The 27025-nt window shown below is 37.5% G+C and overlaps 1 protein-coding gene across 3 annotated transcripts in view; it reads right to left on the bottom strand.

Annotated features, from left to right (window-relative positions):
• lrmda (leucine rich melanocyte differentiation associated) overlaps positions 1 to 22599 on the bottom strand; it is a 250089-nt gene extending 227490 nt beyond the window's left edge. Inside the window, exons 1-2 of one of the 3 annotated variants that reach the window (XM_060872356.1) lie at positions 22321 to 22599; positions 21846 to 21946 (exon numbers count right to left, since the gene is read on the bottom strand). In XM_060872356.1, coding sequence (XP_060728339.1) covers positions 21846 to 21946; positions 22321 to 22362 — 143 coding nt within the window. In that variant the 5' untranslated portion in view covers positions 22363 to 22599. The remainder of the gene's footprint in view (positions 1 to 21845; positions 21947 to 22320) is intronic. The other 2 variants (XM_060872358.1, XM_060872357.1) reach the window with 2 other exon arrangements.
• Between the last annotated feature and the right edge of the window lie 4426 nt (positions 22600 to 27025).

Raw genomic sequence — 27025 nt, 5'->3', positions numbered from 1 at the left:
TTGTAGCCTACACAAATTGATCCACTGGATTTTTTTAATAGAAAATGCAAGTTTGATTTTTAAGCCTTTGGGTTTCTTTATCTCCTCGGCCCTCAATAGGTTTAGTCATGCACGGAGAAGGTGCTTAGAAGTTTGCAAAAGACTCTTCTGAGAAGAGCAGGGAAACGCAGCCTGTCAGAAGCCTTTGTCTAGGGTTTACAGCTTAAACCCATTGCCCCATACATTTGGTGACCCCCTTTTTCCCACACTAAAAAGTTTCATCAACATCAAACTTTGGATTATCTTTGATTTCCTCTCAGGTGAAAAGGGGTTTAAACTCCTCAGCTGGGAGGATCTGACAGACAAAAGGGATAGGGAAATGTTTAGTCACCATATTTATCAGGGCCCACTTACTACATGTCAGGAGCACTTTCTTTCCACATGCTAATTAACAAGATCCCCCACCCCTTTATACATTCGAACCATCCCCCTATCATTCCTCCATGTCAAGAGCTGACATATCAAGGCAAAAATCCATTTGCATGCAAATTCAGATCAAGGAAATCCAAACTAACATTTGTCACCTCTTAATCCCAGAGTCTGATCATACAAAATTAACAGTAAATGTGTTTATATGTCTAAAATGCAATCGTTATCCATTTAATAACAATGCCTGCATAGAGCAAAAGCTACCCTGAGATGGACCTACTGGAAAGGCTTCTAAAGGTTCATCACAGTTGGTTCCATAATATGAAGTAATTTTAAGGGGGGGTTGCTAGTAGAAATATAACCTAACAAAAATGGCCACTTGAAGACAGACAGACAGACATCAAAGTGCATATGGCAAATTGTTATCCAGTGGCCTTTTCTTTTAATGACGCTATAAGTGCTTTGGACATGGCTGTAACTACATCCACATCTGTTCATCAATATATCAAACAAAATCTTTTTCATTGGACACAGTCATTTTGGTATTTGGAACAGGGAGAGAAACATTGCTTGAAATTCCACACAAACCTGTGAAATTATAAAGTAGTATTTCTGTGAAGGAAAATCAAATAGTACCAATCAGACTGCACAACAGCAAATTCACTCAATAAACCCGGGGTCCTACTTTTTAACCTTCCAAGTTAACCTTCCATTACTGTATTATAGCAGAGAACTTTTCTTTAAGGGTGTGTTATAGATCCAGTGAGACTGTTGAAAAACTTGCACTGTTTCCAAGGGAATGCCAGGCACGGTTCATATGCAGCAGATCACAGAACAGGGCCACTCTAGCTCGCCTGCTCCCATCAATCAAACAGCAAATGGCTCTTCTGACACTCCCACTATTCATTTTCCAGGGCACCTTACGTGACCACCATCTTGAAGATAAGAAGAGTTAAAAAAAAAAAAAAAAAACATGGGTGAAAGGGATGACTTGAAATCGTTGCCAAATGTTCCAAGCACAAAGAGTTCCAAGCACATCATCCGACAATAACGCTGAACATATTCAGGTGGACACAAGTGGTGAGTAGGAGAGTGAGCTATTTTGATATTGGCCATTTGAATTTTTCTCCTTTACTATACTCTGTGGCCTTCGCTTGCCCCGATTTTCTGACACCAGCCGCACCTCTCTCTCTCTCTCTCTCTCTCTCTCGCTTCCTTTTCCCCTCCTACGCAGGCCTGAAACAGATTTACAGCAACTGTCAAAGTCAGGGATGACAGATAAATTAATCTTCTCTTCATGAGTTTACATCCCAGGCATCTGCACTGCTGATCTGGCCTTAACAAGCGCTGGGTCTGTACAAGCTGTCTTTTAAAGTTGATGTTTTCATGGCTGGAGATGAATTGCCCTGTCATGAGAATCTATTTATACAGCAGTTAGAAGGTGGGGCTCTGGATCCAGAACAGGATGGTTTCATGGGCTGAGGTCTCCTTAAAGTATCTGTTAAAATCGGCTTCTGTCAACCCTGCGTCTGCACCAGATCCAATTCACAGCTCTGGTATTTTTCTTTTAAAAAAATACACAAACTGTATCATCCTGTATAATGTCTGTAGCTGTGTTATATTGTTCCTGCATTTGTCAAAGAGGCGAGAGCGGTTCTCCTTGATTGTGGCCATTACTGGAATTGTGTTTCCTTGGTGTGCATGGTTAAGAAAATGTGTCTGTCCATCGATCATTAGGCTTAAGGGTGGGCTGTAACTCTGACTAGCATGCAGGATCAACCACATTATCTAACTTAAACAAACCATGCAGGCACCAAGCAGGAAGGATGTACTGAGCAAATGAGCCTTAATGGCAAAAAGGCCATGTAATAGGTGCACACAACCATCACCACTTAAAAAGAGAGATGGATAGACCAATCACTAAGCACAACTCACTAACAATTTGCTTCTTCCTACAGTCGGTTCCCTGCAAAATCATAAACTTCAGCTGTTACAGAGTACACTATAAAAATGTGAATAAAAGCATAAAACGTTACATGCTTTACTGTTAACACAATAAAACTGTTAACACATTACCCTTACCATGATTCATTATCAACATGCTCCAAAATGTTATATTCCACAGCAACTTACCAATGATTACCATTATGTAAGCTAATTATTTACCAATCAGTATTTATCAAAGGCTATCACATGATTTATTTTTAATACATTTAAAGTTTCATGTAATGTTCTTCCACATCCTGTGGAACACTTTTTCTCCACTTAAGAAATACCATCATGAAGGCTGTCCTACTTCTGAAAACGTATAAATAATACAATGCTCTGACTGAGACTTCTTCCAAAAAAGAAAAACACAAATAGACAAATAAATGTCCTACCAGAAAACATTAGAATATTAACAATTACAGTCGCTTTATTTTAATGCAAGGTGGTCAGCTGCTTGTCTAGCATTTCTGCTAGTGGTTAGCATGTGCTTAGCTCTTCTGGGGTTGGGAGGTCAATTCCCATCTCCACCATGTGAGTGTGTTTGTGTAAGTGTGTGTAGTGTTTGCATTTCCTTCCTGTGCTTTAGGGTGTTTCCTCTGGGTACTCCGTTTTCCTCCCTCAGTCCAAAGACATGCACTGTTGGCTGACTGGCATCTCTAAATTGTCTGTAGTGTATAAAAAGGTGTGTGAGTGTGTATGCGACTGCGTCTTGTGATGGCTTAGCGACTGCCTTATGCGCCAAGCCAAACCCTCCTCAGATTTGTGCATTCAACAATGCTGTGGTAGAAATGATTTTATTCTATAGGTTACCATTCTATAATTTACAAGTCTAAAATTAAAAACAGACTGAATCCAAACAAAAAAGAACTATTCATATGAAATAAAAATGAAGTTCACAACATTTCCTGTAAAAATTCAAAGACACTTGGATTTTGGAAGGTAAAAGTAGCTATGTTTTGAAATATGGTGTAACACAAATCAGCAATTCAACAGGACAGTAGTGAGTGCAAAAAAAAAAAAAAAAAACGGTGTTAAAATGACAATCCTCTCTCAGTCTAGCACTTCTGAATTCAGTCAGCCCTTAAACAGCAGATGAAACAGAATCTGCGACTTTGCCATGGAGGTAGTTTGTGCTGTAATTCATCTTAAAATGGATTGCTCTGTCACCTCGACTAACACTTACTGAGAGCACCCATCAATACTTTTTGTCAAAAGCTGCACGCTAGGTAAGATGCATCATCAATCACTATTTACATAAAACGCAAAAAGCCTTTCTCCAGACGAGCCAGCGGGGAGGTTTAAAATGGCGAGCGGAGTTTTTCTGAGGACACGGGTCAAAATATGCTGACGGAGGATTAATATCTCCCACATACACCCAGTCTCACATTCTGTTACAAGCAATTTATGTTTGAATGATAAAAATGTGTTTACATTCAAACTGTTATAATCAATCTGTTAAAAACCTAATGAAGTGCTCAACACATGACGGTTTTTATTACGAGAGCGAGTTGAGTGCAAGAGAGGAAACATTGTGTCAGCAGTAGTATGACGATATTACAGTAATTTCCCTCTCTAACTACAAGTTACTTAATACTGCTGAATAAACCAAGTTAACAGAAAAGTCCCTGTGTTGTCGGACACGGTGAGTTTATGAGCCAAATCATATCGATATCAAAAAAATGATTGTGTTCTATATGAATAAAACAATACATTTAATCGTTTTCCAATAGCAGCATGAGTTTTGAACAGCAGATTGCCAACGCTTTTGATTTTTAATGACTAAATAAATTAATCAATTTTTATCCATTTATGGTTACATATTTGCAACATGAGTTCATTTCTGTTATTACTTCATTTCTGTTAACACAAGAGCTATCAACCATCATTCCCACATCAGCCTCTTTTTCTCTCTGTCTTTTGAAGTTAATAAGATTGTCATGTTTCCATGAACAGGAAAGGGCAAAGTTCTCGGTGCTGAAGGCTCTCACATGGCGGAAAACATACTGACCATTACAAGTGACTGAAAAATGTATGTCAGTCGCTGGAACCGTCCACATATAGTAAGCAGATGTATATTAGGCCTTATTTCTACTGGATATAACTTCTTTGGAGCGATCAACAGCTCATAAACATGGGTGGGACTGATGACATTAGAGACCTGGACTGCTGTTTTTTTAAATATTACAATGCAATGTTCTTTTTCCTACTTCTGATATTCTAATGTATGTTTGATTTTTTTCCTTTCCCATTTTTCGATTTTCTTTCCTCTGCAGTGTCTAACAATTCCTTATTAATGTAATAGACTACTAACTGGTGGATTTATCTCACCTTTTATTCTTATTCTAATCTGTCTGTATACTGAACTGATTATTGACTACAACAGTAAAAAAAAATATATTGAAAAAAAAATAAATAAACCTTTAACTAGATTTGGAGCTATATGTTCTACTGTCTATGTAAAAAATAACATACAACACATACAAAATTAATCCACACTGCAGTGGTGTGATGTGACCCAAAGAGGGATTATTATCATATAACAGCACGGTATGGTGTGTGTTATTCTACAGCAAAGTTCAATTTATTAAGGAACGATATGTCAGTCTTATATTAACAGTTAACTGTTGGATTTATTGATGTGGAACAAGTTTCTCTTATCACATGTTATTGCAGTGACAAACATTTCTCCACCTCTCACACACACTCACTCACTCACTCACTCACACACACTCATTCACACACTCACTCACACACTCACTCACACACTCACTCACACACTCACTCACACACTCACACACACTCACACACACTCACACACACTCACACACACTCACACACACTCACACACACTCACTAATTTTGTCATTTTACAGAGAAACCAGGAAGCATAAACTCTTCTATAGTGAAGACTTTCCTGTGCTGGGAATCATAGTGACTGTTACAAAACACAAACCCCCAAGACTTGAACAAATACCTCATCATAAATGTTTCATCACATCGTTAAAGTTATTGTTGTCCTTGTTAAACAAATATCTATTTATATCAATTCATTATCTATTATCTATATCTATATCATATCTATTCACTTGAAGTCCAAGTCTCTGTGTACAAGCTGTTTCGGTATAGAAATAAATGTATTATAATTATATTATAATCAAATTCAAGCATTCTGCCATGTGGTGTAAGTCCCTACAATATATGGCAAAGATTAAAGATTGCTATCATGCTATGAAGAAGTTTCTTAAATACAACAATGCTGCTGTGATTCAAGCCTTATTGGGAAGGGAACAGGACTGAAAGTTTAAGCTGAGCCATTACGGCCCAGTTATGGTGCAGAGAGTGAAAGATGGCTCCCTTCTTCCTCGTGGCCAGGATCAGCTCGACGCTGTTTGTACAAGTGAAGAAATGTTAAGGGAAATGAATTATACTTCAGGTCTCTGCAGGCTCTCAAAGCCATTTAAGATTTCCTTTAAATAAGCCTCATTTGATATGAAACACATACACACAGGCTGTGAATTTTGGCAAAGCGCTTCAGATCTTTGTCACTCCAGAGGTAAGCATTAACACTATTTATTACCAATGAGTGATTTCCTATGCTTTCATAGAGGTCCAAGATTCTCACATACACTAATCCCAAGACATCACATTCAGCACACAAGCCATGACACACACACACACACACAAATATGAATGAACTCCTTTTTCCTTGTATCAGTTTAACTAGTTTGGGCAAACATGAAATAATGTATTATCCTTTAATCTCTGCAGTGATTCTTGGGAACCATATATCATTAGATTTACTACAGTAATATATAATACTTTCCATGATTAACTTTCAATACATAGAAATTTTCACAAAGTATGAACATTTATTTTAGAATAAAAGGTTTAAGTGAAAAATGCTGACCATGTATTTATATTAACAGGGAAATAGTGCATACTTACATACATACACATTCATATGTACGTGTACGTACACACACACACGCGCACGCACGCACAAAATTCAATTTGGAAACCATCATCTAGAGCAGAGAGGCGGACAGGAAAGTCATATTGCCATAATGCTCATATTATCAATCATCTTGACGTTTTATTGGCTTTATCACTGTACATGCCATTAAAATGATGTCTGGCTCAGATTGTCAGGGGGCAAACATTAAACAGGCCAGGATTAAAATGCACATCTCAAACAAGTCTCCCTATCCCTACCAAAACAAGTTCCCAGCTAAATGCGCAGCCTGTGCTCAGCTTTGAGAAATATATACTGTCTAAAAGGTGGTATCAACACTTTCACTGACAAGCTGATAGCGTCAGATTTACTGAGATGCAAAATCTCTCCTAAATTTATCCCCCCCGCTTGAGCTCGAAAAATGACAGCAAATAAAGTGGAGAATTATGAACTCCTGGATTCCCCGAGTGTGTGCAGCACTCCTCATCGAAAAAGTCAATGTTAAACGCTTAGGCACTGGACTGATATGCTAATAACGGTGTTCCTCATAAGCAAACATTAATATTACCACTTGAGCTATTAAAGTCATTTTGGTGGTTCGAGAAGCTGTGAGGAAAGTAAATATCCATAATTCAACAGATCCTGACAGTTAAAAGGTTGTAAATGGACGTTTAAATGCTACTGCTGTTGCCAAGCTGGCAAGTACACCATAAAACTGAATAATTCTGCCTCACAACCCTTAATCAGAGGTGTGCTAAGCAAATAGAGGAATCCACAGCTGAGGGGAAAATACATTTACATACATATTCTTTTTGGAAGAATCATAACTCATATGTCAGATAAGCTTGCGTGTCATGCCTCAATGGCATAAATATTGACAGACATAGTACATCATAAATCTAAATAAGCAGAAAAACTGCAGATAGCCAAAATCTCACATCTGTTTCTGAAAATAAAGATAAATTCCAAAGTCTGAAAAGACTGATAAACGTGAATCAGTCAGAACATCATGCCACACACCACACACCCATTTCCTCCAAGTGACTCCATGTCACTCTTTAAAAACATAAAATCACTTCATGCTAATTAGGATCTTATTAAAAAAAAATTCCTTCGGTAAGGGTCATCAATGTACAGCCTTATAGACCGTCTTTGTATTTTGGAGACTCGAACACGCCCTTCAAACTCGCTCAGCGTCCACCCTCACAGCTTTAGAGGCATATTAAAATAATTATATCATCCCTCTTCTGGCCTTTTAGTGTGCGATGGGAAGAGTTCATTTCTGGCCCGAGTCAAGCGCAGAGACAGACGCCCAGCTGAACAAACTCAAGGTCCTGTTTAATATCCAGATCTCCTAGACACCCGGCTAAATATAAAATGATCTATGGGCCGCAGTGAATCAGACGGAGAGCTATGCTGAGTTGCATCACTCCCTAAATTCAATTCAGGAGGTTTTTCCCTTCATTGTGAGGCGCATTTTTCACATTACTCTATTACTCATTTTGCCGGGTGAAAGATGGATTCACAGTGATGGGAATAATTAATCAATTTCTCACACTCTGTTATAAAGAAGGCAGCGAATAATAATGTGAATGAACGAGGGCAGGCAACGATATTTGTCTTCATATCAAAGCAAAGGAGACACAGAAAATGTGCAAGGCAACACCAACTTTTTTTTAATCATTAGAACAATAAAAAAGTTTGCTTGATATGATATACACAATCAGTCGGTTTTCAATTTGTTGAATAAAATCATCCACACCTCTGCAAGACAATAATCCCTTCCTCTCTGGATAGCTTTTATCTCCTTGGCATGACTCAGAACAGAAAGCTCTTGTGCAAAGTAAGCATGGGGAGATGATGGCGCTGGATTAGAGATGCTGAACATTTTCACGATTGCAAAAGGTCAGTAGGAGGCATGGACAGAGATGGAGGGGGTGGTTGAGATGCGTCCTCTGAGGGATTGAAGAGGATTCTCCCCTTCAGATGTGCTAGAGGGCTTCCCCTGAGATAATGAGAGGTCTCTCACTGAGCGAGAAACATCCACCGCATACATCCTTGGGATAACAGGACCTCCGCTGGAGCTGCAGTTAAAAAGCTTGCAGCATGGCAACAAAGGAACAGAAAGAAAAAGAACATGTCTCACAAAAAGACATAGCAGACCCAGGTTGGAGAGAAGGCACTTGAGCTTTGCGTATTACTTTAAAATAAAAACAAAAAGGAAAAAGTGTGGATCCAGCTTGTCCAAACAGATTAGCTTCAATTCTTTATGATTTTTGAATGAAGCTTGAATCTTGACTAGAGTATATATGGTCTGTAGGAACACCACACCTTCCATCGGCTGCATGTTCTGACTATTTCTTAGAAAGAAAGTCTTATGGCCTTGAAAAGTCGTGAAGAGAATACTAACATTTCCTGGTTGTAGGTCTGCCCCAAAGAGTTTGTGACTGACACACAAACTTAAGCTTAAAATTCTAGTTCTTACCTACATCTTAAAACCCTGCCAAAAGCTGTAAATTATGTAATTCAGCACATAAGGTGCAATCTATGTGTGTTTCTACTTGAATGTGCTACAGTTTTCAGTATATCAGTATACACCCAACTCCAGTAAATCACTCACAATCAATAAAGAAAGGAACAAGCAAACAAAGTAACTTGGCTGGCTCAGCTGTCTGATAAATGACTAACTCACTGACTCCTTTGACATTTTCCCTCAGGATTAGCTAGCCATGTTGAGGGGCATGGAGAGTTTCTCGAACTTGGATGTCAGTCATCTCCTACTAATTTAGTCTAATACACAGTGTTTCAAAATAAATCTGATCATCAGCTGTCTGAAAGCTACTACCAATTCCCTTTTCCACTCCACATGACAAATAGTCTTAAGTATTTGCAACTGTACAGTAAACGATTAGCAGGAGCGCTTAAGCTGCCGACAGCAAAAAGCAATGCTAATATTTCTTACTAGGATATTTCTATCTGTCTTGAATTGATGAAGCCTACACAGGAGACCTCGAGGTAGGAATGGAGACATCTACAAGGTCATTCCAAACTGTAGTGACAAAAAGCATTCACTGTATAGTGCACTTTAGAACAGGCATCATGGGATGGACCCTGATGGACACTTTGTGCTGTTATTACTCTACATGGAAAGATATCTACTGTGACCAGCAAGTTATGGGTCAAGTCCAACTATAAAATATATATGATTACTAATAGTAAGTTGGAACTAAAGGGAATAAAACATCCAAAAGTAAAGCTGCCGCAAGACAGTTCTCCAATATTACCTGCATATTATCTTCTTAAGGGTGTATCATCCCTTAGACTGAACATTTGTATTAGCTGACATTTTGCTCAATGAAATTATTGTGTCCAATATTCCAATAGTCGGCTTATTACAATGTTGATTAATCTCCTAAATGTGAATATATTTTCAGTGCATCCCAAAATCTTTGTAAATAAATATATGGGCCATCTGGCCATATGTGCAGAATAAATAAACTATTAAAAATTCTAATATAGTGAAATAAAATGTAAAATAATATAGTTTGTTGTAATTTTGTGTTGGAAACCTTTACATTTATGAAATATAAAATATATTTTTATTTTTGCATAATTTTAAGAGGCATCATAAGGAACACATCCTCTTAAAGATATAATGACAAGATCAGGACCACTTTCATTTTTACTATTAAAAAAAAAAAACAACTTTAAGCTGATTCTTTTTACCTTGTCGGTCGACATGGACCGTTGGACATCCAATAAAATGTGCTATTATAATAACGTTCATTTCTTTCAAATAAAAGAACTTTTAGTTTGATATTGAGTGCAAATATTTCTTATTATTAACAAATATATAAGTAGATATATGTTAATTAGAAATTAAGCTGAGAAGTCATGCGGCACAACAATTATGTCAAATTGAATAAGGACAAGGTGCAACAAAAGAAAATGTGTATTTAAAAAGGTCAATTGAATGTGAAAGTACACACATACAGTAGGTAACAGCTGTAACTGCAACAGCTCATGTCATGCATCTGTTTTGACATTTTGGACACCTTGTCATTGATCTATTTATAAATGAGCATGTTTTACAAAATTAGATTGTAACTGGAAGGTTTTAGACATGTACTCTATAGCTGTTGACATTATTAATCTGATATACTTGTACTTATTTGCATGAGTGCAATTGATTGTGTGACAACAGAACATCAGAATCAGCTACAAAAAATAACCTCCACTTTGTGACCCCAGAGTGCTCTCACTATGGAGCCTTTGTGTACATGTTTTTTTTTTACACATCATTCATATAAGTGCAGTCATGTTAGTTAGCTGCAAGGCTCTAGAGGGAATTGTGTCCAAGCTATAATCAATACATACTGTACTTTTGTTAGCTCGGTTCACTCAGGGCTGTACCTGCTACACTCACAGATGTATTAGCTTTGTTTCTGTTATTTAAAAAACTGAGTACATCAAATAAATGAGTAATACATTGCCATGTTTAGAGCTAAGCAGGACCCTGACAATTACAATTCAGAGTCACAATGACCCAGTTCTTTGGTGAAGACACATACTGAGATAATATAGTGGCAGGTGCAAGAAAGGAGACACATTAATGCAGTTTAAGTAGCATAATTTTATTCTGACATACATTTAAATAGATTAAAATATAAAACAGTTCACAATAACGCCTTAATCTAATCTGTTTAACTTTTACCTTAAACATCCTATGTTTAAATTAGACATTTTCATGTTAAAGAGCACAATTATTTTTAAAGAACAATAAGATAAATATAAAAAAAAATAAAACAAGAAAAATATTAAAACTGAGCTGAAAAAAAAAACAAAAACAGCTACAGTGCATAAGACTATATTTCCTTCATTTCAATTCACCTTGCACATAAAAACATAAAAAAAACCCACAAATGAAAACCATTATCATCAAATTTTGTTAAGTAATAGTATAATAGTAAATAAATGAATTCCTACAGCTACGTTCTTATATTTCTTATGCATTATATATATTATTGTTCCAGCTTATGCCCAGAGAAAAAAGCACTAATTTAAAAAAAAAGCTATTTACAGAACGTGTTCCTTTATTTTACATTACATTGTACATGATACTCGGTTCAGTTCAAATTTCTGGAAGCACTTGTCTGACCCCTTCAACAAGAAATCCAGCCAACCTTTGCTAACTTCTGGAAATTCCTTTCATTTTCAGCACCTCCAGCTACCTCCCATTGGTTTTACAACTTCAAAATACACCTCATGAAAAAATCAGGAGTTATCTGACATGTGTCCCCCTACCCGGATGGCATGCCAGCACCAAAGGCCAGCATTGATTTTCTGTAAAGCAGGGCCGGATTAGCCCCCTTTAGGGCTCAGCTGTCTCAGCACGGCCTGAGGGGCTGCTATAAAACTAATAATTAATTTAAACTGCCCTGCCTGCTTGGGCTATGGAAGGCTCTGCACTCATAACACACAGCCGACTGTCTGCAACTGTCTCTGCGCAGAGCAGTACTGTGTTATTTTTATCTCTGGCTCATTGGACAAAGGCGGTACATGTGTGGCTACAGCATGAAGTCTAGCACGCTGAATAAAACGCACTTTAGTATTCATACAAAACAGGACAATAAAGCCCACATGTGCCTCGCTGTCTGATTGACAGGCATAGTAAAAGCAAATTAAGGGTGAGGAAAGAGTATTGAATGCAAACCCACTGAACAGCCAGTCGTGATCTATCCGTAGACCGCCGGCAAGCTTAAAACCCAAACACAGCAGCAATTCTCATTCCTGAAGTGGTAACAGGCTTTCAGCATGTTTTACAAGAGACAATTGCCATAGCCAAGGAACCTTTCCTCAGGCTCTTCTTATACTTTCTTATTAAGATACCGCTGGTAAATTGTTAGTAGGAGAACACACATAAATTAAAAACAAGCCAACTAGGATGTAAATCTGTTTGCACGAGTGACGGAATAACAGAACAGTGACCGCTACACATGTCATCTGCAATCTAGTACTAAAGAGAAAATCTAGGGATATAAAGTCATATCCCCTGTACAAGAGGCAGATGTGTGCCTCGTTCTGAACAGTCTCAGTCTCTGTGAAGGCCTGTGGAACATTTTAATGGCATTAAGTCAACCATCACAAGACGTCTTTGCAAAAATCTAAAACCCACTCACTAGAATGAGCGCTTGGGCTTGGTACAAAAACAGACAGGAGTATAGCTGGCGTTCAAATACTGCCCTTGTTCCTTTTTTATCCAAAGTCACATGCTGCACATTCCAGCAGAAATGAAAGTTTGAAACGCTCTTAGTTCTCGTGGTGCATGTCTCGGCTCGCTGTAAGAGCTTGATGCAATTTTTAAGGATGCCGTAAAGGAGGGCTCTGTCGAAACATTTCACTGTGCTGTATATGTCAAAACTATGAATATGCGCTTCTGTCCAAAGCCAGTGCAAACAGAAAGAGACACTTCATATCGCTGCTCTGTTCAATTTCTTCCTTTACCGTAGCTCCAATGAGGCCTTCTACAGCAGAGGCCAGTAAAGGGATTTCACCTGAAAGGCTTTCATCTTATTTGACACACAAACGCTCCTCAGATCAGACGAGTGCGGCTTGCGTTGGGGCAGTCGAGGCTGTCTGTCTGTAAAGTGCATACTCAGGAGAATATCCCAGTGCCTCTTCATCTTCCTCCTCTTCCTCATACTCGACTGCCAGGCGTTTTGAAGCCAGTTATCAGGTGCACATTGAAAACCCTCTGGCCCAAACATAAAAGATGACTGTTCTCTCTAACCCAAAGACAAGGAGAAGAAAGCACTTAAAACAGAGTCACCGCATGTCTGGATTCACGATATGATAAATATGTTATTTAATGTAAACACAAACTATATTGTTTAGACTATGTCAAATTAAAGAGATATCTTGCTGGGGGGGGTCGCAAAATGCATTACAGATAACAGCACGCTTACAACAGAATAATAGAATTGATTGAATATTTCTAATAGTATATAAGACTAATAGTGACAATATTAAGGCAATAACACTGACAGTATGTTTTCAGATCCTACAGAATAAAGAGATGGTGATTTCTTTAAGTAGTGTAACAGAGGTGTGCTATGCCTGTGAATGACTCTGAAGTGTGCGAAGGGAAATGTAGTGCAGCTGTGTTCAAAATCTGCAGCAGCTGTTTAAACCCTCTATGGTCTTCTGCACAGGGGGGAAAAATGTGCTCCTCTCTGGGCCAGTGCACGTTTGCAAAGCAAGCAATTTGGACAGTACACTCCAGTTCATCACTCTGCAGGTGGCACGTCACTGCTTAACAGCAGTCAAAACACAGAGGCTTGACTTATTATTCTGGGCACCATCTATACACGAAATGTTCTGGCAAATATTTTCTAATAATGACGAGCGTTCGGAGGAGTAAATTCCTAATGACAGGGTTCACGGCGTGTTTTATATCGCTCGGATAAATTCATACAGTGTCGACATTTATCATATCGTCCGCTTGAGAAATTTTACCCAAACTTGAAAACAGAAAAAAGAGCTACAATCCTCAAGTCTTGGCACGATAACGTCTGCGTATCTGTCTTCACTTTTCAGGGCTGTCTCTCCAGGAGAGGCTGTGGGAGACAAAGTGTCATGAAGCAAACACAGACAGAGGGCAACACTGAGGGGAAACTCCTTTGTTCCTTTTCCAAGCTGCTAAATTTTTTCCCCTATTGGGAAGAGTGCAGTGGAAGTTAAAGGATGACAGACCCTTTTTTGCTTCAAAGTACTAATACGTTCCATACCTCAGAGTTGCTTACATCATTAATCAGCAGGATGGCTGTGCTTGATGGTGGACATCAGCTGGAAAAAATCCACGGACTAACAGAGATTTAGGGTTTTAGTGCTTCTCTAACTCAACACCTTGATGACACAGGCAGCTGGGCTGCAGGTCAGACCTTTTTTTTTAAGCGCAAAAAATTATACAACTAAAGTGCACACGGATATATTTGAAAATAAAACACAATAATGATCTACACATTAAGAAGACATTTTCAGGTAATACCAATGTGAAAGAGTGAATAAGAGGAGTAGTTAAATGGTTTGTACAATGCCTGTCAGCCATGCTTGACCTGATCAGGACAGGCTGTAAAAATCTATCCTGGACTTTGTGTTCTGCTTAAGCGCTAAGGAAAGATATTGCAGGTTTTAAGAGGCTTTTTTATTCAGCCAGGCTGTGTACTAAAACTAATTGGATTTCTGTCAATGGAAAAAATATATCCCTGGGAAGACTCTGAACTACAGAACGCTGACGGTACAACAATCCATGAGGGACAAGGCCCTTCCCTCCATGCCAAATGCGAGGGAGGAAAATGAAACCAGCGATCGACATAAAATATTAAAATGGAATAGTATCAAATTTTTGAAAAATGATGTCAGATTCACTCATTAGGTCTACCGGCACAGTGAATTAAGCTATATTTAGTGGGTGATAATTGAAATCATAGCTGTAGTCATTACCACTGACATGCTTCTAAATAATACCCAATAAATTTTTCCTTTGTTTCAAGGGGCACTGTGACAGCTGGCAGAGCTCAGAAACCGAAAGCACAGAAACTATTACCGCCTTGCGTGTATGACCGGCCTTCCTATTCTCTCTTCCTTAAAGCCAATAAAATGTCAACTTTTATTCTACCCCTCCAAAGTGTTGGCTGCACATCAGCTCTGCCCTCTAAAGCCCTGCCACAGAAAACTAAAGGCCTGTAAATCACTGTGTCATAGACACACCATCAGTCTTATGATATACAATAAAAAAGAGGATGCAGTTATAAAGGAAAAAATATTATATATATATATATATATATATATATATATATATATATATATATATATATATATATATATATATATACACACATATGTGTGTGTGTGTGTGTGTGTGTGTGTGTGTATATCTATATCTATATATATATATATATATATATATATATATATATATATATATATATATATATATATATATATATATATAATAGACACTCACACATATATTGGAAAAATAGGAAATAAGGAAAGCATTGCGTTCTTTTCAGCACAGACAGTATAAGCTTTGCTGGGATCAGACACTACAGTAGAGTATTCTGGGAGGAGATTTGGCCGATGGTAATGCTGACGGTGATTTAAAGACAATTCTTTTGCCATCGGGGGTCTTTTGCTGCATTGTAACAATAAAACCATGATTTATGCCATATTGTTGGAGGGAATTACACCACAGAGGTGGCGCTTGCAGGATACACTCTCCTTCTCTAGAGCGCTATATACCTATAAAATCATACACATAGTGAGGACATTTCTGGATCTGACTACTCAATGCTTTATACCCTACATATACCGAGGCACTATTAGGAATTATTTCAGAGCTACACAATTTCAGTCGCAGGTAGATATTTACGTTCCAGGTGCTTTAGTTGCCAGTATGTCTTGTTTCGTATTCCTTCAGACATGATCAGTACAGTGAACCCTTTAAACAAACATTACAGAATAGTTTGTGACCCTTTTCAAATGATCTGGATCCATGCAGAACTCATAATAAATGTCTTATGGAAGAAAACTACATGCAATTGTTTTTTATTCTCATACCTTTCGCATAAGTCAGATTCGAAACTTAAAACAATATCAGTATTCACTCTCACAAAGTTTTTAGGGTTACAATGATTCACGTTAGTAGCTAAATTAACACCATTTGAAAGGTACACAGGGTTGTGCTTAAATAATATCCAAGAGGATAACACCACTGGAACTTTAACTTTATTAAAGGGTTAGTTAGTTAGTTAGTTAGATAACTGCTTTGCTACAGATGTACAGAGGCTCTAAACATCTGGTTTAGTCAGACTTTTCAACAGTAAATCAGTGCATTGTTAAGCATGTTTAGGAATCCTCTCAGCAATATGAGGACGGAGCAAATTCCCAGTGAAGCCCATGTTGCTTTGATTTAAATACAGCAACTTGCATCAGAAAAAAAAAGATCTTACATGAACACATAGTGTACGACTTGCCTGCAAGAACATTTCAAAACTAATCTAGTGGGACATGATGATCTTTCCTTGTTGGCGCTTGGACCATCTGTTTTGGCAAAGGCCATGGAGACGGTACACTCTGCAGCAGCTTTTTACACGGCCTCAAGCACTTGGATTACAGTCCTGCTTCTAATAAGAGTTAAGTAAACTAGCACAATGTACGCAGACAAGTAATATTATTGAATAACAATAACAAGAAGAAGAAAAAAATCAGGAAAAGTAAAGCAAATATGCTAGGCAATGAATATATAAACAATCTATAAAAAGCAAGAGATTATACAAAAACGAATAACTTCCTTAAGATGTATAGCTGAGGGTCAAGAACAATCCTGCGGCAATCTCGGCGATTTATTTCCAGAAATTATATTATATGTTGTAGCCATGGGGTGGAAATGAATTTATTTATCTCATAAGTAAAAATTTTAAAATCACTGTTGTTCCTTGTCAGTCATCTTTTCCCAACAAATGCTGTCATTCTGTGATCCCCAGAGAAATGTGATGATATTTATTCTTTTCATTTCCCTGAGTCTTCTTGAAAATCCAGTATATAACAGGGTTTTTTTTTTAAAAAAAAAAAACATAATTGGGTCACGTCTTAAACGGTGCTGCAAAAGAGGAAAACAAAAAAAAATCTTTTTTTTTCCCATTAGCAAAACAGCTAGGAACAAACTTGTCAAGAATAATGCATCTAAAAGGAAGTCCTCTGTATTATCGTTATTACTAGCCACCCTGTCAGCTCGTCACTCCTGGAAGAAATCATAGCGCTACAATTTGTTCAGATAAATTAAATGTGGTTTATCATTGCATAGTTGATTTATAAAAAGCTGTGCTGCAAATGAAAATGCATACATTACATTCAGAGCAGAAGACGCTGTCTTATAAGCTTAAAGAACATTGCATTTTCTAATACAAGCAAGATATTCAAGGCTGCTCCCAAATATTAGTGCTAAGTAAGCCTGATAGATCAGATATGGAAAATTCTCATTTCTGCTCAAGCATCAATTTCCACTCCCTTTCTCAGCTAAGTGATTTGAAGACCTCGCTCCGACAGTTTCTCCCCCTCGCACTCTTTTAACTGACATTTTATCTGCATACTGGCATTGTCGCAGATTGAGCATACCCACAGGACAATGACAGCCCCTTCTTCCTTTGTCACTTCTCATTTTGGTGCTGAGCGATGCCTCTTCCTGACTCGTGCCAATAACAGAACCATCAAATAGGAGATTTCACACAACTTTGATGGAAAGGGTGCACTTCATACCGCTGACTCTCATTTGTCAATTAGCAGGAGCCTTCTGATGTCGGAATGCAAGGGTTTTGAAAGATCCACTGTTGTTCATGACGAATGAAGAGAGACAGTTGAATGAGACATAAAGCTACAGAGTAATATCATAATGTGCTTTAGATATGAATTTAAAACGACACTGCTGACAGCCCGTACACGGTTTTATTTCATTTCTCACTGTACCCAGACACCACACTTTGTCTCCTTACTCTAGTTTCACCGGACTACATAGGTCTCGTCATGACAGGCCACTGAATATGTAAAGCGCTTCTCCTTTAAAAATTGAAGTTAGCATATTTGATTCGTTTCTAAACTATGAAAGCTTTCTCACTAAATTACTATGCATGCAGCTCGAGGAAAAACTGCACTGTACTAAATTTATAAAGGCAAGAGATAGGAAAGGTTTAGTTTCCAAAAAATAAAATAAAATAAAAAAGAAAAAAAGAAAAAACAAAAAAAAAACAACCACACACACACACACACACAGAGGGCTAATGATTTTCAAGAAATGTTATAAAAATATATACAATTTAAATTTAAGCCATATTGGCAAATAACTTTATTTAGGACAACTTTACATTTATCTCATTTACCCAAATGAGCAGTAGAGGGTTAAGGGACTTGCCAAGAGGAGTAGCAGCTTGGCTCACAACTTTCCAATCAGTTGTCCAACATCTTAACCACTGAACAACCACTAAACTAACATCAGAATTCCAAACCATTTCTGTAGTAACTGGGTACAGATTTAAGGACTATACTACAAAGTGCTACTAGCTAAAGACATTTATGAGCACATTCCATATGATAATATGTATATTTCCTACCAGTAAGACAGAGAACAGACAAAACGCAATAAAACAGACATAAAGACAGACAGATCCTGAAATTCTGAAATTCATTTTTGTACATAAATATTATACGATATAATAATAAAGTATATAGCACTTTATGCTCTCTAATGAAGCATTCAACATCAGATCGGGATTCATCGTTTCCAACACCAAATCAGAAACGTTGGGATGGTCTCCTCAACCCAACAAGTCACATCATATCAACATGGCTGTTCAGTGCTTGCTGCTAACAAAAGACATACGTGAGGGCACCAGTGCGTTTTTTTTTCTTCGCTACATCATAGCTCAAACACACAAAGGTCATAATTTCAAATTATGTCATTTCAATATCTCTCATCTGAGATTAAACCAATGCAGCAAAGTTAATAAGCAAAGAGAATAAGCATGTGAATGTGGGCATGCATGGATCCCTGAGACTTAGTGTCATCTCATCCGGGATGTATTCCCGTCTCACGACCAAGGGTTCCAGGAACAGGCCCCAGTCCCACCGCAACCCTAACCAGGATACGACAGTTAAATGATTGTTAACATGCTGACTATAAAAAGTGTACTAACACAGACTATGAAAAAAGAAAGAGCGCATGGCTTCGACCCAGACCTTAGTTCCAGAGAACCAATATTAACTTTTGTTAACAACAAAGAAACCCAAACTGCATGACTTTTCTCATAACCATGATGTGCTCGTCGAGGCATATTATTATTTGATGCAATAAAGAGAATCTATTTAAATCTTTTATATTTTAGGCCTGAGATTCTAAAAGAATACAACATTTATGGAAAGATAGAATGTGTCCTCACTAGCCTTTGCCTTTTACTGGTCCCTGACCACAGGAACCAGGCATTCATCACTGTGATATGCTCACAAATTCCCCAAGCATGAATGCTCGTCCAACGTGTGTTGATCCAAGCTTATATCTAAGCATGATATATGAGCCAGTTCTGACGACAGAGCGGCTATCCTCAGCCTCGGTGGCTGAGATGCATGCCTTCTTGCAGATCATCTGGACAGGACTAGACAAGAAAATAAGATCTCCTCTGTTTTCAGCATCCAATAACCCACAGCATCATTCTATATGACAGGTTGCTCCTGAACCCCATCTTGGGATTACCTCTCGAGGCCATCATCTGCTAGCTATCCGCACTCTGGCTTTGGACAGGTGCTGCCTCACCATCACGTCGCTTTAATGTTAACCCTTGACAGACAGCATCATGTGATAAGGTCTAGATAAAGTGAATGTGAATTCACATGCTTCCAAACAGGAACAGACTCTGACACCATTCTCTCACCAACGTCACTGACACAAGGGTGAAAAAAAATTGTACAGTAGGAAAGCCACATAATAATGTTTATACTCATATATGTCAAGATATGTTATGTGTTTTCTGTTTAATATACATTCACACTGACAGCTTTATCTGCACATTAGTAAGAGCAGGTCTTGCACAGCACATTTCCTGATTTCATAATTTAATCACATTTCACTCTTAACTCCATCCTCTAAAGGGACACTATACCCTCTTTCTGGGGTTCTTTGGGGAACCAAAAATGGTTCTATGGCATTATTTTATTTTCTGGCACCTTTATATTTAAAGAGTGTATGTTTTAATACATGGCAAACATTGTGTGTCCAAAAGCACTGTTCAGACTGAATCGAAATGAAATAATGAAGTCTAAACTCAAAATGAACTCTACAGGCTGCATTCCCAATGAAAGAGAATGACAAATAGTACAGTCTCTTGCTACATTGAAGTTTTTATGGCATTCATGGGATAGTGAAACACTTTACATGGGTAAAATAAGTAGGTTAATAGTTTCAGTTAAACAGGAAACAGGAAAGAAGCAGTGCACTCTTATAACACCCAAACTCACATTGATTTATCTCATTCTCTTCATTTTATGAAGTAAATGGTCAGCATAACGAAGATGAGTTCTGTGTCCAAACTCACACAGTGTATGTTTTGCCTGTAGTATTTTCAGAAAATGAATAAAAGCATACTCTGATTTTAACCAATGCTGGTAAGCCACTCGGGTTACACAGGCTCATTAGGAATATTAATGCGCTGATAAGCGCATATTTCTGCACGACACGCCAAAGCAGCACAGGGTTTAACAATTATTAATCTGACAGTCTTGAGCGCAAGGCGAATCAATTAAACGAAAGAATCCACATTTTCAGCACAGATAACTGCCTCAAGACGACAATTTTCACATGACAAAGAGAGGCCCATTCAGAGTCCTTCAAGGCCTGACAGGTCAAGAAAAGAAGTCTGAAACAAAAGCACCTTATAACCATCATCTCTTCTCTTTTAGTTGTCAGATCAACTTTGCTAGTCCTACTGGTGAAATGGCATTCGCCTCCCCGCCTGCCACAAGGTGCTTCTTCATATCCTGTCAAAGGAATCTTTTATTCTATTTGCTCTGCATTAACATGTCACATTTATTGATCAGACCTTTCATACAGCCACAGCATGCCAGCTCTGAACCCAAGGCCCTTTGATGCCATGATGACATCTCAAACCGCATAATGCACGTAATGCAGATATTAAATTGCACTTAATGCTAAATTGTGTCTACATGCGCAGCAGGTACACCGAATAAAATGTTTCATATCCTGTGATGGTGCTGTCATTTGGGTAAATATTCTTGTAAGTATTCTGTTTGACAGTAAGTGACTTCATACTGTAGAAAGAAAGAGAGAAAGAAAGAAAGAAAGAAAGAAAGAAAGAAAGAAAACTATACATTGCGTACTACTACTCTCAATATTATACCTTTTTTACCTTAAGTATCTTTAAAGATTTACTCTAAAAACAAGTACTACTAAATTTATGTACCTTACATCATTCTTAAAAGTTCAGAAATATACCCCTAATGGGTACCATCCTGACAATATTTTTATTGAGTACTATTTATCTGAGAATGTAGACAAACAGACAGACAGACATACAGGCAGAGTCAAGTATTTCAAAAGAAATAAATGCATGTGCAAAGTGTTAACCACAGAAATGGTGTAACAGAAGGGCAATAACAAAACACGCAGTGTTGAAAACAAGAGATGTATTGTGGTGAACTTTGAGAGAAAGAACATGTGGAGGTTCAAGAAATACTCCAACAGCACATTCAGCTTCTCTCACATCAGCAGCCAAGATGTCTAGACAGCAAGTGACACTTGTCATGAAAGTGCTGCTTCACCTTTGACCCTTGTAATGTCACAACAATCAACTAAAGCTTATCTGAGTGATAGTCCCTTAATGCATTTGTTTATTATTAGGTTTTTAATGTGTTGATGTTATAGACTCCTTACCTGAGTTGGTTGAAGCTAAGATCTAGTCGTTTTGCAAGACTCCCATAATTAGCTGCAAGAAACTCTGGGATGAGCTCACAATCATGTCCAATATAGGACACCTTTAATTCATGAAATAAAACAAGACAAAGAGGAGAAATTGATTATATATATATGACATATACAACCTTTATAAACTGCCTTGAGCTGAGCAACTGTTGGAATTATTGGATATAGCAAAAAAATAATAATCAGCCTAATGTTTTTAATACTCCCATCTTTAATAACATGCCACTGTTTGTTTATTCCTTTAGGAAAGTAGATACAGCTTATTTGTTCTTATAAATAATAATAATAAGAAGAAGAAGAAGAAGAAGAAGAAGAAGAAGAAGAAGAAGAAGAAGAAGAAGAAGAAGAAGAAAGGTGATAAATCGTCCTATTTCTCTACAGAAACAACAGGAAGTGTGTAGAGTTGAACTGTAGTTTTTTTACTCACCTGAGTTCCAGTCACTACAGCCCCAGTCTCGCTGTGTGCCATTCCACCTCTCTGACAGCTCACAACGTGCCAAATATCAACAGCAAACCTGCTAAAAACCTACTTAAAATAACCCTTCCTCTGGTTTATACTTTGGACTGTAACGTTTTGTTTAAAAACCCGTTTTCTCGGCAGCTAACGTTTCTAATTGACTTCTTCCGCATAGCCAAAGTCAGCTGATCTGCAAAGGAAGCGCGCGCCACCGTTCAAGCCACAAATCGGCCGCGTGCGTATTCATGCGCCACAGTTCATGCGTCCAAGCACATGATGTGCTGTTTGCACACGGACATCTGTCCACAAAGCGCATACAGTAATTACTTTCATACGAAACTGCGTCTCGTAGAAAATATGTGCTGTGACTGACTTATAGCACAAACAAGAGTAGAAAGATGAGACTCTGCCTACAGGAGTTTAGCTATTAGAGTTGGATTCTTCCAAATGGTGAGGTGTAAAGTGCTATATCCAGTTTTTGCAGGAGCATTGGAGGAATTGTAAGCAAATACAGGCAAATAATATGCAAGGAACATTATATAAATTCAAGGTTAGAATTCAGTGACTGAATAATTTACATTAGTGTCACCAGTTAGTTGTTCTTGTTGGTGGTGGTGGTGGTGGTGGTGGGGTGGTTGTGGTGGTGCGTTTTATATCTTGACAAAGATAAGAATATCTGAGAACTCTTACCGTGTTCTACAAAGGTAGAAAGTATATACACTATATAGAAAGTATATACACTATATAGAAAGTATATACACTAATATACACAATTTATATTTATCTTTTTCCAACACACACATACATACTGGCCTGTTTCCCTGGGGTATAAATATGAGTTTGATTTTACATGTGAAATCTCTTCTTTTCCATGGGAAAACAAAAATAAAACAAAGAGACAGATGGTTGTTGACCTTCACAAGTCAGGTAATGGACAATAAACCAACAAGCATTTAACAATTCCATGAATCACAACTATACAAGAACTGGAATAATGGACACAATCAGGGCAATAGTAAAGCATTATAGTTTTCATAGTCTTGGAGTTGTCACATTTTAAAATAAACTGTTTGCTATCACATTTAGGAAATAATAATAAGCTGTTTTATAATTGATACATGAAAAAGCTTTTCCTGAGAGCATTTCACACTATGCAGAACTTAAACTTTGAGAAGTCTCATTGCAAATAAACATTTTGTTAATGCACACCAGCAACATGTTTAGCAGCAAAAGAGAACAGGCAAAAAAAGAAAGAAAAGCACCTCATATACTGTAAAGTAAAATATGAAGCTTGATCTTTGATGATTTGGGATTTGGAGGTTGGTGGTATTTCAGGGGCTCTGATGACATCACGAATTCTGCTGAGTACCAAGATATTTCAGAGCCGGGGTACCTCTATCATGGGGTTCAGATTTGGCCATACAGAGAGCTTATTAATTAACACAGAAACACAAAATCAGTGTTAAATTGATCTCCATTTCAGTCTCTAGATATGAAAATGACTGAAAACCAGTGTTCTGAATTAAAGAGAATAATCCATATGTACATATGTCCATAAGTTAAAAATGTTCAAAATGTTTGGCATGGATGAGTGAACCAACACCCATCTACATGTGTTTACAACCTTAGACCTTTAAGAAAGTGACTCAGTGCTTGTCCTATTTTAGGACAGGGATATAAAATATTAACTTTAGTGGTGCCAACTTTTTTGTACAAAAAAAATGCACCACTTAAAAACTTTTGTGTTTGGAATAAAATGTTTTGTCCAAAGTTCAAAATATCCCATACTGCATTTAATTGTATTTATATATTGTTTGTCATGAATGGCTTTCTTTGTGTGTGTACGGTCCACATTCATAATTATTGCTTATTTCTATGACAAATAAAACCTTCCTCTGCTTTTCTGACCCTTTTTAGATGAAAAGACTGTTGTAATGTTTGCTAGCCCCGCCCCATCACTAAAAGCGACGAGTCACGCGCCCTGCTGCGTCACCTGGCTCCTCCCATATGCGGAAGTTTTGGAGAATGCACACACAGCAGAAAAGCGCGCAGGCTGCGGGATACGAGCACGTTACAGCCGTTAAAGCTAAATTATACCACTAAACCTCAGTAAGCTTCTCTAAATGCACAGTTCGTTTTTTTGGAAATATAAATATATTGTCAAACAAAAACAAAAGGATGTTTATAAAAAAAAGGTTTTGTGTTTGTTATGCTTGTGTCCCTTTCGGAGCGCAGTAGCCTTATAATATCAGGTAAAGTGTTGGTTTGCGAGTTGCTTTCGTCTTGAATTATTTCTTTAAATCTTTTTTCCCCTTATAATTTTTTGTTTAACACATAGTAGGTAGTGTTACTTTTAATGACAGCACTTTGACCGTTGGGGGAAAAAAACACCAAACAAACAGAAAAACTAATCCCCAAATGTCGGTCGCGCGTAAAAGCGCATTTATTGTACATATCTTTTATTTACTTTAAGGGCGTAAACATAAGAATTAGTATTCTAGGATTTTTTTTTGTCTGGAGTATGTTCAATATTTTTGTATTTTTCATTAAAAAAAAAACAAAAAAAAAAAACACCAACCTGGGCTCAGTTTATCTTTTATAAGCCACTTAAACACTTAATACGCTGGTTTCCACCTAAACATGTTCTTATTTAAAAATTCATATTGTGATACTTTGCTAACTTTCATTAACATTTCCGTATGAAAATTGGAACCTTTTCGCTTTATTTCGCGTGTCCGTGTGATAGAAGTCCACTTTACACGTCGAGGCAAATAGTTCTATTTAGATGGAGAGAGCGATTCATAAACATGTCACCGGTGTGAAATATATGGAAACGTTTAAAACTTTCTATTTAAATATCATGAATTATGGCCTTGAAAAATGTGTTCCCATTTAAGGGTAATACCGAGTATTTGGTGTCTGCTTCAGAAGCCCATTCGTCATGCAGACAATAAAGAGAGTTTTTGCCTGGCGCTGGAAATTTATGGCTGCCCTTCTCTGCCCTAATAACTCACGCAGTGTGTCCCACACTGACAGGCCCTGCAGAAGAACAGCAGCCCTGTTATCCATCACACACATCTCTGCATGCTGAGCTGCGAGCTTCTCCTCAGCCGCACTTTAAATGCCCGATAGGAGGGACCATTTGAACGCTTGTGTTTTTGCTCGCTTTAGTGTTTTCTGATGCCAAATAAATTTCGTAAGCCTAGTCCCAGGCTACAAAATATATAATAAACCATACAATGAAGCAGTTTATGCAAACACCTCATTTATATATATATATATATATATATATCTATATATATATATATAGATATATATATATAGATATATATATATATATATATATATATATATATATATATATATATATATATATATAGATATATATACATACATACACACATTTTAAATGGAAGAACTGAGCATATGATTTTGATTCATTTGTGTTTGAACGTCTGAAGGAAATCCTTTTGTAAATTTGTGGTCGATCGGTGTTATAATAGAAAAAAAGGAATCTGGTGAAAAGACAGTAAGAAACTGAATAATACAGCCGAAGATATTTTTTTTTGATCCTGAAAATAATATTGTTATTTAACTTGTATGTGAGTTCGAAGTAATTATAGTTCTATAATTATTGTATTCTGATTAACGCGGTTTTGACCAAATAAAAAAAATAAGTTAATTCAAGTACAGTTTTAAAGCACAAATTTAACTGAAGACAAAAAAGAAACGTCTGTAACGAGAGAGAAAACTCATCCCCACAGTATAAAAGCGACTATATATATGCGTTTATTTTTTTTTTATTTGACATAAATGTATTTATTTATAATTAAATGTATAGCCAACATACTTAGAGCTCAACATCTCTAGACTGTCCACTCCGGGTTTTCTTGCTCTCCGAGATGACCTGTCAACCGGATTAACGCCGAAAGAGATTAATGGCGGAGGCGGGTTGCAATAATAATCGTTTTGTTTGATGTGACATCTTTGATAGGCGTTGATTTACTTACAAACTGATAGGCTTTTAATTGAGCGCCTCCATCCAGTGGGAGATGAAAGGCGCAGCGCATTGAAAAGCTGCCCGGAGCCTCAGCCCTGATTAGCCCAATCAGTGGTGAAGAGGTCAGCGCATGTTCTCCACACTTCTCCCCTAAAAACTCTCTCACATACTTTCTCCTTAACAAATACATTTCATAACCTCATCGCATCTTCGTGCATGAATATAAAACTTGGGCCCGTTTTTTTTTTTTTTTAAGCTTTATTACAATCCAAGTGTGCTCATACAGTGCTACAGTGCCTCAGGCGAAATGCATGTAATTATTGTCTGCAAGTTCAGGTACGCTTCCATCTGTTCAAAAGAGGTAATATAGCCGAATACGAAAGACTTGTGCGACTGTGAAACTGTACACCGAAGCAGAAGAAAGAAGTGCACTTCCCTTCCCGCACTGTGCACCTGGATGATGTTCAGCTTGAACACAGGCCTGATGCTGTTCGACTCCTCAATATTCAAGAATATCACACACCAAAATACAATGAGCAAAACCACTTTATTCCAGAAATAAAGGAAATGTTTAACAAAAATGAATACATGTTAAAAAAAAAAAAAAAAGCACAACAAATCGAAACGCAAATGCGCAATGACTTGATCCAACAGGTTATAAGTACAGTGTTAAAC

This window comes from Tachysurus vachellii, chromosome 6 (assembly GCF_030014155.1).
Source record: "Tachysurus vachellii isolate PV-2020 chromosome 6, HZAU_Pvac_v1, whole genome shotgun sequence".
Classification (NCBI taxonomy): domain Eukaryota; kingdom Metazoa; phylum Chordata; class Actinopteri; order Siluriformes; family Bagridae; genus Tachysurus; species Tachysurus vachellii.
This window is presented reverse-complemented; position numbering and strand designations above follow the sequence as displayed.